This window comes from Poecilia formosa, unplaced genomic scaffold (genome assembly GCF_000485575.1).
Source record: "Poecilia formosa unplaced genomic scaffold, Poecilia_formosa-5.1.2 Scaffold25, whole genome shotgun sequence".
NCBI classification, from domain to species: domain Eukaryota; kingdom Metazoa; phylum Chordata; class Actinopteri; order Cyprinodontiformes; family Poeciliidae; genus Poecilia; species Poecilia formosa.
Genome location: NW_006799964.1, coordinates 1,963,626 through 1,977,152, shown reverse-complemented (window position 1 = coordinate 1,977,152; position 13,527 = coordinate 1,963,626). Strand labels below are relative to the sequence as shown.

General features: G+C 38.9%; 1 protein-coding gene across 4 annotated transcripts in view; it reads right to left on the bottom strand.

Annotated features, from left to right (window-relative positions):
• Positions 1–4,711, bottom strand: part of grid2 (glutamate receptor, ionotropic, delta 2) — a 437,740-nt gene extending 433,029 nt beyond the window's left edge. The window contains exon 1 of one of the 4 annotated variants that reach the window (XR_001661638.1): positions 3,653–4,709. Coding sequence is in view for 3 of the 4 variants with exons in the window: in XM_016669506.1 (XP_016524992.1) it covers positions 3,653–3,740 (88 nt within the window). In the remaining variant the exon portion in view is untranslated. Of the gene's footprint in view, positions 1–3,652 lie in introns of all 4 variants that reach the window. The other 3 variants (XM_016669506.1, XM_016669505.1, XM_007548108.2) reach the window with 3 other exon arrangements.
• Positions 4,712–13,527: the final 8,816 nt, after the last annotated feature.

The following is a 13,527-nucleotide window of genomic DNA, read 5'->3' as shown; positions in this document are numbered from 1 at the left end:
TCTGACCTTTTGATTTTGATTTGAAGAATTACTTTCCCACCCCTAAAGACTATAACATAAGAACACATACCGGTACTTTGATAAAAGTAGTACTTTGTTAGGAATCTTTATCTTCAGTTTTTCAGACTCTTAAAACATCAACTTCCAGAGGGCCTCAACACACTGAGATGGCAAATTATTGTTCATGTTTGTTTTAATTATTTTTTTCATCCTTTTATTTTAGGGTTGTGTTTATATCACCTTTATTACTGCTTAGATTTGGTTCTATGTCCTTTTACTATTGTGCACGATTTTGGTTCTACTTATCTTTTACTTGGGGATGAAAAACAGAAAATAAGAAGCTTATGAAGTTATTCTTATATGTGCATCAAAGAAGATATCGCTAACCTTTTGTCTGTTTTTTTTTTGAAAATATAAAATGGTGCATAAGAGGTCGTTTGTTTCCTGTAGTGTTTACATACTGAAGGTAGTGAGATCCCATAGTCTTGATAAATTAAAGGAGAAGGAAAATCTTTTGAGTGTTTGAGCTGCTGATCACTGATCAGATAATCAAGGGACCAGAGACTGATTACAATCTCTGGATGACTTATTGGTGCATCTCTACTTGAAAACGAGTTTCTTGCTTTGGCTGAGTATGCTGCGTTTCTTTTAATCAGCTTCATGACTTGCAAACTAATTTTAGCTGTTAAGTGGTTTTGCAAACTGTTTTGACCTCGTCTTAAGTTGTTAATGGATTCATCTTTAGTTGTTAATGGATTATTCTCTTTTAAGTTATACTGTGAGATTTTTTTTAAACTTACCTATACCAGATCTTGGTGCAACAGAGGTTGGCTTTAAATACCATATTTTCTGGAGCATAAATCACCCCACAGTATAGGTTGATTCAGTCAAAAAATGCCCCATGAGGAGGAAAACCCACATAAAAGTCACACTGGAGTAAGTTGCATTTCATTTGGAAATTGTCAAATGTGAGGAGGATCTTGTTCATGTTAATGATATAATCCAGTGACACATTGTGTTCAGTTGCTTTTCAACAAACTCTCAAACGGTTGGTTTTGGCCTGGAAGTTTGGTGGCAGTTTGATGCACCAATGTCCGTGCTCTAATTTATGGTGGTCAGGAATGACTGCTCCACTGGTAAAGTGCGTAAGAGTGGAGACTAGTAGTGTAAAGTGCGTAAGAGTGGAGACTAGTAGTGTAAATCCAGGATGATAGAGAGGTGGTTGCTTTGAAGCGGCAACACCAAGACGGTCCGCCTGCAAAGTTATTTATATTCATTGCCTTGGAAGCTACCAGGGTGTGGAGACATGATTATTCACAGTCCTCAACAGGTGTTCTTGCAGTTTCAGAAGTTGGCACCGACAGATAGACATAACTATCTAGACAAGGTAGTCGTCAGGAAACCATCAGGACGCTCCATGTACCCAACTGTGGACTTGTTCCTCCAGTTCTGCCCATCTTCGTTTCAGTCCATGATTAGCTTTCTTCATGGCTGCAGACAGCAATGTTTAATCCTTGGTTCATGTCCATCAGTATAATTTTTTAATGCACCAGACATATGCGTCACAAAGAAGAGGGGGGTGGGGGAGCATATAAAAGTCGCACCTGACTTAGTCACAGGACCAGACAAAATACAAAAAAAAAAAAATAAATCGTGACAGACTGGAAAATACAATATTAAAGTGTTATATACATATAATACAATCTATGTTCACATTCTTTGATTAAAGGAGTCAAATGCAAACAGAAATGTTGCTATAGAAATGTAGAGACTAATCTGCTATTTTTAGAGTTCATTGAACTACTGCAAGATGATTAGATGGATATGCTATAAAAATCCAATCTATTTTTTTCAAAAGGTTGAGAGGTTAATTGCAGAAGTGATAATTTAGCATGTAACAAATACCATGAGATTTCATGTTTTTTTTTTGTTTTTGTTTTTTTATTATTATGCGCAGATAGGATGTGATATGTTAAAGAAATAAGCATCAGTGAATATATGTGGAGGGAGTGCATATCAGGAGTATCTAGTTATTGCCGGTTGTCTGCACAGATCGTTTTAGTCCTGGTACGCCTCCAAATGTCTCATAAGACATTCTGCTCACACTGTGAAAAGTCTTATCTGAGGAAACTTACAGTATGTGAGGAGATAAAGTTTCAGAGGCTCACTGTGAGACACTTGCCCAACATGAGGCTTGCTGCTGTGATCAAACCGTTCAGTCGCAGGGTGATCTGCCTAACCGGTGGATTACACCGGCACCCCCAAAGGATGAGAGCCGCAGTTTCTAAAGTGGAATCCTGTATGCAAAATGAAGCCTCTGTGACTTTTTGTTCCAGCAGAGGAGCAAATGCAGCCATGTCAAAAATACCGCTAATCGAAAGTTCATGAGAAGAAAGAGAATGAGGGGGGAAATCACATTTTTGATGCGTTATCGCATCCTCTTTGTTTGACCAGATTTCATTCAATTGCAGTTGTTGGTTTAATTGGAAGCATCCGTTTGGACTGCAGCCCAGACTTCGACCTGATCCAGCTGTTGGCAGGCTGCGTTCAGGTAGCCTCTAAATTGGCTTATCTATTCTGACCCCGGCCAGCTGATTAACAAACAGTGCTGTACGGCAGCACAAAGCACAGGATTAGTGAGGCGGTTTATATGTGTTTGAAAGTGTGAATGTTAAGACCTGGATAGGATCGTAACCGTGGCACCACCAAAGAAAAAAGAAAAAAAATTATCACGGACAGGTGCTTATCTCATTCCACTGGTGTATACGTTTGCGCGTGCACATGAGTGCTCGTGACTCCGACATTCACGCGCCTAACACTCTGCTCCAGGTCTCTTCCTCTCTCTCCTTCTCCATTTCTTGTATATTGGTTGTTCGAAGCCACCCAGTTGTGCAGCGACTATGCGTTCCCAGCATCAGCGCCTCTCATCCGGTATACGGCGCGCTCCTCGCTCTCTTCCCATCTCTCCCCCTCCATTCTGCAGCTGCTAACAGACCCTCCTGTATAACGCTTCCTGATGTCGGAAACACGCTCAATATAACAGTGACACTATGCAGGCGGTGGTGAAAGACAGAAAAGACGTTAAGACACCCCCACCACCACCGACAACACCACCACCTTCTGGCACTGCAGTATCTAACAGAGGATGATATTGGCGGTAATGCCATTGTGCTCAAGGATAATCTATAAGTATGAAATTTGTTGCTTTTCAGGATAATCCAGGGGAGCGAGCATCACACAATCCTAAACCACCTGTTTTGTGCTCAGACAGCCGAGAAGCACGCTACACCGTCTAAAAATGACTCTTCTTACTTAAATAACAGGAGGCATTAGTGATAATCATGAAAATTGAAGCTGCGAGTAATTATCTGACTATAGTGCAAACTTTGCTCTTCGCTATAAGGCGTAATTTGCATTTCTGAGCACATTTGCCACTCGAACCCAAGTGAAATGGTGGATGCAACAGAAATAAGTCCAACTCAGAGCCACATCAGTACGTCAGGGAAGCCGTGATGTGATTTAAGCAGGAGCGCTTTTATCAGTGCTGAATCCCCCCGTCTGTTTCCTGACAGACGCACACAGAGATCTGCTGTGATTCTGGGGAGCAAGAAAAAAAAAAAAAGAAAAGAAAAAAAAAAGCGCAGTAACTTACCGATATGGATGATTGAATCCGACAGCGCAGACTTCCACTCTTGGCTCCAAAAAACGGCAACAAGCAACACAGCCAAGAGAACTTTCATTATGTCCAGAGATCAGAAAAAGAAAGACAGGAAAAACTACAGCTCTGATCGGAGTTAAAATCCCGTGAAACGAGGCTCCTCTTTCAGTCCATCAATCTCTGTCTCGGTTTGCTCTTTTTTGCGTTCGAGGAGATGGAGGTTAAAAAAAATAATAATAATAATTAAAAATCGAGGAGCAGATTTCCAGGGTGTAGTTAGAGACTTGTACCCTGTTGAAATTCCTCCGAACATTAAATCAGATTCTGGGTGAGTAGAGAGGCGCCGAGCTGCAGTGAAGGGAAAAAAAAAAAAAAGAGAGAGAAAACACGCCGCATCCAAAACGCCGACGCGTTAAGTCGAAGCTGAGGGGCCGGATGATGTGACCGATCGTTGAAAAAATAAATAAATCTGTGACGACTCGACAGCGAGAGAGACCGTTTGGGGGAAACCTTGTTGTCTTGAATTGCAGGTCCTGTGATGGCTAATGACCCGAGATCCCCCCTGCCTTTTTAGACCTGGCGACGCAGTTTCCCCTCCTGCACCAATCGCCACCAGCAGCGGCAGCAGCCTCTCAGAGGACCAAGCCAACGACCAAAACTTCCATTCCTCCTGGGGTTCCTTTCAGGTTTCCCTTCACTTAGCTACTCTTTGAATATAGCCAAAAGTCAAGCAGCCACTTTTCTTGAGGAGGATGGAAACGTCAAACCTGAAAAAGCCTTGTCACATGGCAATAACCACGTAGAGGTGTATATTCCACAATTGTCTGTAGAATTCCTGTAGGAATGGGGATGGAGGCTAGACCTTACAACACGAGAGCTCCAAATGCTCCTCAGCACACACTGGAAGGGAAAATGTAGGAAATTTCAAGGGGAAAAAAGATATACATAACACAGGATGCGCACAACGACACTCCGTGGACCGCAATCCGTATGCTGGTACTCGCCTCAGCCCCAGCTCGAGCGGTGGCTGGTGAAGAGGAGGTATGCTGCGTCCGTGAGGGCCTGGGTGGAGGGGGAGAGGGGGAGGGAGGAGACGCGAGAGAGAGAGAGAGAGGTTGCAAACGAGGGCGGGCATCTACTGTCTGAAATTACCTTGGAAAAGCAAGATGAAATGGGAATATCTAGAAGTTGTAAGAGTGGATCTAACAGAAAGAGGTAAAGAGAGATAATACAGGTGCATCACAAAACACTATTAAGAAATGAATTCATTAAAAAAATGAAATTCACATTAATTCCACACAGAGCGATTTACTTCAAGTGGTGATAATGTTAAACATTATTTTAATCGACAAATCATAACTAGCCATGAGTTAGCTTTTTTTTTTTTAAATAATACACAAGACCAAAAGAGGAATATTTTCTACTAACCCTCAAAAGGCAACCAATCTGGCAGTGAATCTCGCTGCATATGTTTGGATTATTGGACAGTTGAGTTGAAGGAAAAGGTGTTGAACAAGGTGCACAAGTAAAAGGGAGCCAGACCAGAACGTCACAAGAATCTTTGGAAAGAAGCCCAGACTTTTGTGCAATGACCCAAGCGTCTCTTTCCACATGAAATTACATTTAGCATTTAATTTGGAAATCAAGGCCGCAGTGTCTGGAGGAAGTGTTGAGGAACAAAATCCAAATTGTTTGAGGTCCATTGTGACTTTTGCAGTCAGTGAGGAATCCATTATTTTCTCAAGTTCAGAGTGAACAAAGTCCTCTAAGAAAATGTAAAATACCCCATGGTTCCCTCTAATTACGAACTATGTGGAGATTTCATTACGTAGCAACACTTGCAACCTGCTCACACTCCCATGAATACAAATACCTGCTTTAATGGGAATATCAGTGTGCTTGATTGGGTTTTAGAAGAATTTGCTGGCCAAAGAGAAAACTTTGGAGTGCTGTCAAGACAAAGATGAGACATCAGAGTCACTACTGAAGATGAATTAGATGGCACTATTTAAGCAAGCTGAGCTCACTACCTCAAAGTCAGACTGATCACCTCCATGCCACGTTGCATTAATGCAGTAATTTATATAAAGGGAACCCAACCCACATTCGGAACAGTACATGTTTCTCAATGGGCTGGTATTCCGGAATAAAATCATTCACTTATTTGATTTTCCAATTTCCAAACAAATGAGTTTCACTGTTTTAATCCAACTACAGAGGTGACAAAACTTTTAAATGATATTCTAATTAACTGAGATTTAGATGAATGCCAATATCAGCAGGGCCTCATAGAGAAAGGTTTTTCTATGCGGTGACACAGATGCTCCTGGAACATCAGGGATTTTATAACACTTCGGTTAAAAATATGTAAAAAAAAAAAAAAAAAAAAAAAGGTGGGGGAAATAGGCACTATGACAAAAAAAGTCATGCATAAATACATTTTAAAATTCATTAAAATGTATTTTTTCAGAAGTTCACCTTCCTAGAAGGAATGATGCATGTAACTCTTGGGTTGCATCACTAAGCATCAGCACTGTCGGGAGCTCTTTAGGCTGCTGGCCTAATGTCTACTTCCAACTCCGCAAGAACTGAGTTCAATGACAAGTTGCTTAGAGCAGCACTGCTTAATTTGGTCCTCTAATCATTTTCCATTTACAACATATGTTTATCATCTGTACCCTATATCATTGCGATTCAGACTGAATCTCATTCATCCACTGATCAACCCTATTGTTCACTTTACACAAACAAATCCTTTCATCTATCCTTGTATACATTCTTTGATGATTTATATTCATTTCCAGCATCTACGTGCCCATCTTTTTGTCTCTGTCCACCCAGCCATCCATCACACTTAACAATCCATGGACAGCAATCCTGAAGGCTTCTATTAATCTAACACAGACCTTGGATTAGGGATTAGATGCGTTGGGAGCATCAGGTTGCTATTGACACTTTTTGGAAATACACACTGAAGGAATGAGAGATTTAATCTGTGACTTTGAGGTCAGGTCTTTTTTACTTTCCGATTATTTTTCAATTATTTTTTTGTCCACTGGTAATGAAGAAATCCTAATCCATAAAAGCAGGCATTGCAAAGTTTTTTTTGTTGTTTTGTTTTGTTTTTTTGTTTTATTTACAAAGATAGAAAAAAGCAGCATATATATAAAATTCAATAATGCTTGAAGATCTGAATCTGAAGTGTTCAGTGATGCCGTGTTTACTTGGGCCTGAAGAAATATTTACATGACTGACTTTCATCTTTATTGCACCAAAATAGGTTCAAGTCTGGACATTTTTAGATTTTTTATGATATTTGAGAAGTTGTAATGCTTTTACCAACATTGCTCCTAAGCTGACTTGCACCCTAAATTAATACTATGTTGCCACCTCATTTTTATACTCTTTTATGCAAACCCTTAAACAACATTGTTCCATTAACTTCTGTGCCAAAACCATTTCCTTTAAAACATGGACTTTTTTTTAAAGGTTCTCCATTAAATGTCCCTCACTGATATCAGGACCTGATTTCAGCTGGTAGTCTATTGTCTGACACACCCCAGGTGAGATGCTGAACCACATTTTACATGGTCAAATTTTAAAAGCCTTTTTATGGGCACGGTTTTCAGAACTGTAGCATAATTGGTGCACATTGCTTTGTTTGTTGAATGAGAATTTTCTACAGTGAATTTATTTATTTATTTATTTTTTTAGTCCTTTACTATGGAAACCAGCTTGAGAAGCTACAACCTACGTCACGTGACCTGCTCCACCCACTGGTATTAAATATATACAGACAGAAGTGAGAGCTGCACAGAACCATCTGAAAAGCTTGCCATGAAGTCTTACACTGCTGAAGACAAACTGTTCTTTTTGTTAATCATCAGGACAACTTTTTCAGTGACTTATGTTCACAGAATTAATGTCATGAAGACTGAACTATGCTGCAAGCAACATTATCAATGAAATAGAAAGAAAACCTGGTAAAATTAGCCTAGCAAACTGCACCACATAAAAAAATCACATCATATCTTTCAGTTGTTGCACAGTTCATAAGGCTGGTGTGACTGCAAGTTTATAAAATCAAACCACAAAATAACTCATGTAATCTTTGATTATTTATTTATTTATTTATTATTATTATTCTACAGTCACCCCGTGATTATTGGACAAAGGGTGGGGGTCCACCATAGACAGGTCACCAGTTCATTCCAGGGCAACATAAAGACACAAAAAAGGAAACATGTTCACACCTAAGATTCAATTTAAATAATCCAATTAACCTAACAGTAATATTTATGGGCTATGACAGCAAGCCAGAGTGAAAGGATGTTAGTCATACCAGAACATTGTGGATAGCTCATCTTAGAAAATTGCAATTGTCAGTATTTGGGGGAAAACAGAATTTTTGAAAAGATTACAGATCCTTAGTTCAATAAATTGTAAAAGTATGTTTGGCAGGAACGCTAGGTTTACAGAGTGTTTCCCAGCAGAACCTGTCAAGCTTCATTAGACTGGATGGAAATAGTCAGAACATCTTCAGAGAGAAGTGAGGAAGGTAGATCAAACCTTTTTTTTCCATTTCACAATTATAGAGGCCATTGTGCTCTTGGGAACACTCAAAGCTTTAAAAAAGCTTTTATGTTCTTACCCTCATCTATGGCTTGGAACAATTTTATGGTAGGGGTCTCCTGGGTGTTTCTTCGACTTTATAGTTAGGTTTTTATCCTGTTATACACGGAGGATTGTTGTACATTTACATACATGTGTACTTTCATGACTAATGTTGACTGGTTTTCCACAGGTGGGCTGCAGGTTGTTAACATTTGTCTGTAGATAAAAGCAAACAGAAAGATCCCAACTTTGAGGCCGAATCTGACAAAAAAAAAAAAGTTTTAAATAATAATTTTAAGGGCTGCACAGAGGCGCAGTTGGTAGAGTTGTTGCCTTGCAGCAAGAAGGTTCTGGGTTCGATTCCCGGCCCCGGTCTTTCTGCATGGAGTTTGCATGTTCTCCCTGTGCATGGTGGGTTTTCTCTGGGTACTCCAGTTTCCTCCCACAGTCCAAAAACATGACTATCATGTTAATTGGCCTCTCCAAATTGCCCTAGGTGTGAGTGTGTGTGTGCATGGGTTGTGTGTCTCTGTGTTGCCCTGCGACAGACTGGCGACCTGTCCAGGGTGTACCCCACCTCTCGCCTGGAACGTTAGCTGGAGATAGGCACCAGCAACCCTCCCGACCCCACTGAGGGACAAGGGTGTAAAGAAAATGGATGGATGGATAATAATTTTAACACCAGTGTAATACTGAGCTTTCATTGAATAATTATGTATCAATAATGGTAATGTGATGAGGAAATAAAAATCTTTTAAATGCTGGAAATTTTACAAAACGTGAATAGAGAAAATGCATTTCTTTGCCGGAACTTTTCGAAATTCCATTCCTTATAAAGGTTTATATTACAATAAGTAAATTATCTTTTAGCATTATCTTATGCTAGATTTATCTTAGAAATAACTTTGGGCTATCACTAGAAAATTGCCACGGGATTATCACATTTTCTAAGTTACTATAGTGTCATAGTGTCTACGCAAAAGTTTCATAAATGCCTAATAAATAAATACGAACAACATAATTATGTTTACTAAAATAGGTCATGTTTATTGCTGCTAACATGTTATCCACCCAGGTATTATTGTGATGTACACTATGTATAATGAAGCACTGCTCAAAATTGACCAGTACATAGTTTTAACTGGTATTTTACAAAAACAGAGAGCTGTTTTGTCGCAGAGTAACACCTAAGGCAATTTGCTCAAGTAGCCTGCTGCTTAACTTGCATCCACCCTGTAGCTAACCAACATTCCTTTAGTTACCAACAAGTTTGTCTATAATTTGCAAACAGAAATATTTCCAAACAGCTTTCCTTATTTCTCTTGTCTGTCAAGTCCAGATGACCCCAAAGTGCTTCACACCATTACTGTGCTTCAGTCATTCACTCAATTCATGCACACATTCACACACTGATGGTGGAAAGCTACTGCTGCCACTGTTCCCATGGTGAAACATGATGCTGACAATACAAGGCTGTTGGAGGCATTTCCTCAACATGGAAAGCAAAGAAGTCAGTGAGTACTGTAGGAACATGGATTAAGCCAGAGATGGACCAACTTCAGAGCAACCCTAGAAGAAAATGTTTTAGGGGCTACAAAGCAGTAGAAGTTGTGGAGGATCTCCTTCCAACAGCACAGGGACTACGTCAAAATTCTAGTCATCTATATATTCCAGTGCATAAGCATAATAGCTGCAACGGGCAAAAACTATAAACCAAATTTTAAAGTGAGCCACCATTTATGGTACAGATAATCTCTGTTTTTCTCTCTTCATTGAAGCTATATCTGAAGGGGCATTCTGTTAATTTGTGATCTTCCTGCAGAAGGTCATTGAGCTAGTTGAGCTACTGCTGCCAATAACTTAATGTTCTTCTATAGATGATACTCTTGTTTAGCCCATTTTCCTTCATAGCTATTACTATTGGCTGAGCTTTTGCTCTCATTCATCCTATTGGCTTAAAAACTGGCGCATAACTTCTTTGATAAGTTGCATTTCTCTCCTAGATAAAGCCACTAAGCTCACTACTTCTGCTATTAACCATTTACCTTTCTCTGAGATTTTTTTATTTGTGCGTTTGCTCTTTTCACACCTTCAGTTGGACGTGGCAGATGCCCACTTATACTCAGCCAGGTTCTACTGGAGATTTCTTTCTGCTAAGTGTTTCCTTTCTTCTACCACTGCATACATAGTCAGTATGAGGAATTGCTGCAAAATCCATTAGTCCTTTGCTGGGTTTCTTCAAGAAAAAGTTTTAGCTGATTTGGATAATCATGTGAACTTGACTGTATTGTTTGATAACTATCTTCAGTTAAAATGTATGTCTGATTTAGAATATGTACGATTCCCACAAATTATTTTTTTATTATGTTTTAGCCAATTTACAACAAAAACAAGTCATTTTATTGTTATTTATTTTTTTGTAGAAAATGTCTTTTAATCAGATGGTTTAAGAAAAACAGTAAAAAAAAAATATTTACCAGAATATATTTAGTATTTGAAACTAAAGTGTCACCTAAAAATAATCTATTTAGGAACTTGTAAATTTCTACAGATACTTGAGCAGAGATGCGAAATATTTCAATGTGACTGTAGCATACAAAGATATGAGGAATTTTTTTTTCGTACTTTAACTTTTGTCTTGTGAAGACGGATCAAAAAGAAAAATCACACATCATGTTGGTATAAGACTGCGGAAGCCTTTAAGCCTGTTCCTTTCATTCTAAATGACTGTTGCCCTTTATTTGTGCAACCTGGTAGTCATGTCACCTTGAGAGTGTTTAGACCTATAAGTGAAAGTGAGATTTTATCTGAGGGGCTATCAGCGTACACCCCTTAAAAATGTACACAGACACCCATGAGAGCTAGCAGGTCAGAAAGCACTTCCATCTCCGAAGCAGAAGGACTGATTCAGGTAGCTGTTTAGTATGCATACCTATGACCGGCACCAGCTTTCAAGGGCAATGCCTATCTTTGGAAGGTCTGTATATTCATGTTCATATGCACATGTGAAGAAACAGAAGTGATTGATTGCAGACTGTGTGAAGCAGCTATGCTTGAAACCATCAGACGGGACACTAAAGCTATTAAGCGTTAGAGTGGCAGAGGCCGATTTTCTCACAACCACAGCCTGTCATTACAAGCATGCATGTTTTGAGTGCATCTGTGTGAGTGTTCATGTATTTGCGTTATCTGTTCTCTTTTATACAATAACGAAAAAACAAAACAAAAAAAAAATCAGACATTTTTAAACCAGAGTAAAATTCGACATTCATGTTGTCCACATCCTAACATTTTACTTATTTTTTTTAAATTTATTTTTTATACACAGAATCAGATGTTTAAAATTCAAACACATTTGATTGTTTATTTGGTACAATAATCACTCTGACAAATGTCACACCCTCCAATTTAAGCTAAAGAGCAGACTGGTTTGTTTTGGTCAAAGAAGGTTGATTACTATCCATTTTCATTATGTAGGGCAATGTAAATCAAAAAGTAATTGCAGTTGCAAACCCATTACAGAGTATTCTTTGAAAAATCATTCTGTGCTCGCATGGCTTTTAATTAGACTGTGCACAAGAAGATACCACGGAAAATATACAACATGAAGCAATCCATCACCACTCATCCAGGGAGTACAAAAAAAAAATCCGATAAATCACCGTAGTTCTCCTAATAACAGAAGGCACCTTTGTATTTATTTATTTCCCATGTTTATGTAGCAGTGTGTTAGCAGTACTTCACCTGTCCACCTACCCAGCCATTAATGCTAATGGCAGTCTAATGTGGCAGAAAGGGATGCATCGGTATGCATCAGGGTGCGCAATCTAATCTTGTGAACTACTAAGCAAGAGCATGACTCCCAAAGGGCACCTTTTACCACAGTGACAAAATGTAAACCTTTTGCAGAGATATGCAAAAGTATTTGTAAATGCGTTTTTCCCCTCCCAAGAGTGATGCAAGAAGCAAAGGGCGGGGCGGGGGTCATCTGTTTGACGCAAGTACTTTTCCCACAATGGTGAGAAAAAGTGTGTTATTTGAAGATAAGAAATATAATCCAGATATTTGTGTGCTCTTTTTTTGTAATTATTCCCTTTGAGCACCTTAGGCATAAATGAAGGCACTGCAGCATTACTGGAGAGATATGAAGTTATCACGACTGGAGGCAAACCAACTCATCTGACACAATACACAGACTAAGTCTTTTTGTCCCTTTCATTAATCTAAAGTGAGGATGCAGAGTTGCAGCTAATGGTGGAGCCTGTTGTGGAGTGGCAGAGACTGAAAGACTGGAAAAGCACAAGGAAGAGGTGTATTCTGGCCTGGAGCCTAGTACTGACCTAACACCAAGAGTCTCTCTAAGTATGAGGGATCGGTTGTTTCCCCTGATCATCTTCCATCTCAACATTTGAAGAAATATATCTACAAATATAATCATAGAAAAATGGTTTATATTCGTCATTACAGATTGTTTCTTAATAATAAAAATGTATTCAAACAGCTCCCCCTCTAGGGAGCTGTCCATGCTGAAAAACTCAAGTGAATTGCTGAGGTTTTAAAGCTTTCCACGTCATGAGTGCTGATCTCAAAGCTGGAGCAACATGCTTTTTCAAATACACTATAATGTATACACTATATTATATGTGGTTGTTACACAGGAGGCCAACATGTGCCAAGAAAAAATACCCCAAATCATTACACTACCAGCTGCTGCCTGATGCGAACCAACATAGATCCCTATTTCCAAGTTTATTTTAATCCCAAATTAAATAATTAATGATTACACTCAATTCAGAAACAAAAATTAAGACTCGTCAGGTCAGGAAGCAATTATTTTCCCATCTTCTATGAATCATTTTTTTGTGATCTTGTGTAAATTTCACATACCTCAGTCATGAGTGATAATTTGTGCTAAAGCAGGTTTTTGTATCATCTTAAAGCAGTTTTTGTTTTGTTCTCCGTCATCAAGACATTTTTGTTAGTAGTAGTAGCTTTGTAACGATGACCGCACTCCGAGTCTTCAAAAGCTGTCCACAACTCAAGTGCTGAAATCATGTTTAGGCAACAGGCATTTCAAATGTAAATAGCATACAATAACAAACAATTCAACACCTAATTTGCATTTTTTTCAGTTGAAAATCACACCACCCCCACAAAAAGACACCCCTGATGTGAAATGTATACATCTGCAAACATTCTAGAAAAATAAATGTTCTACATTGGTGTGAAGTAGTATTTACCTCTTTCTTGATTCC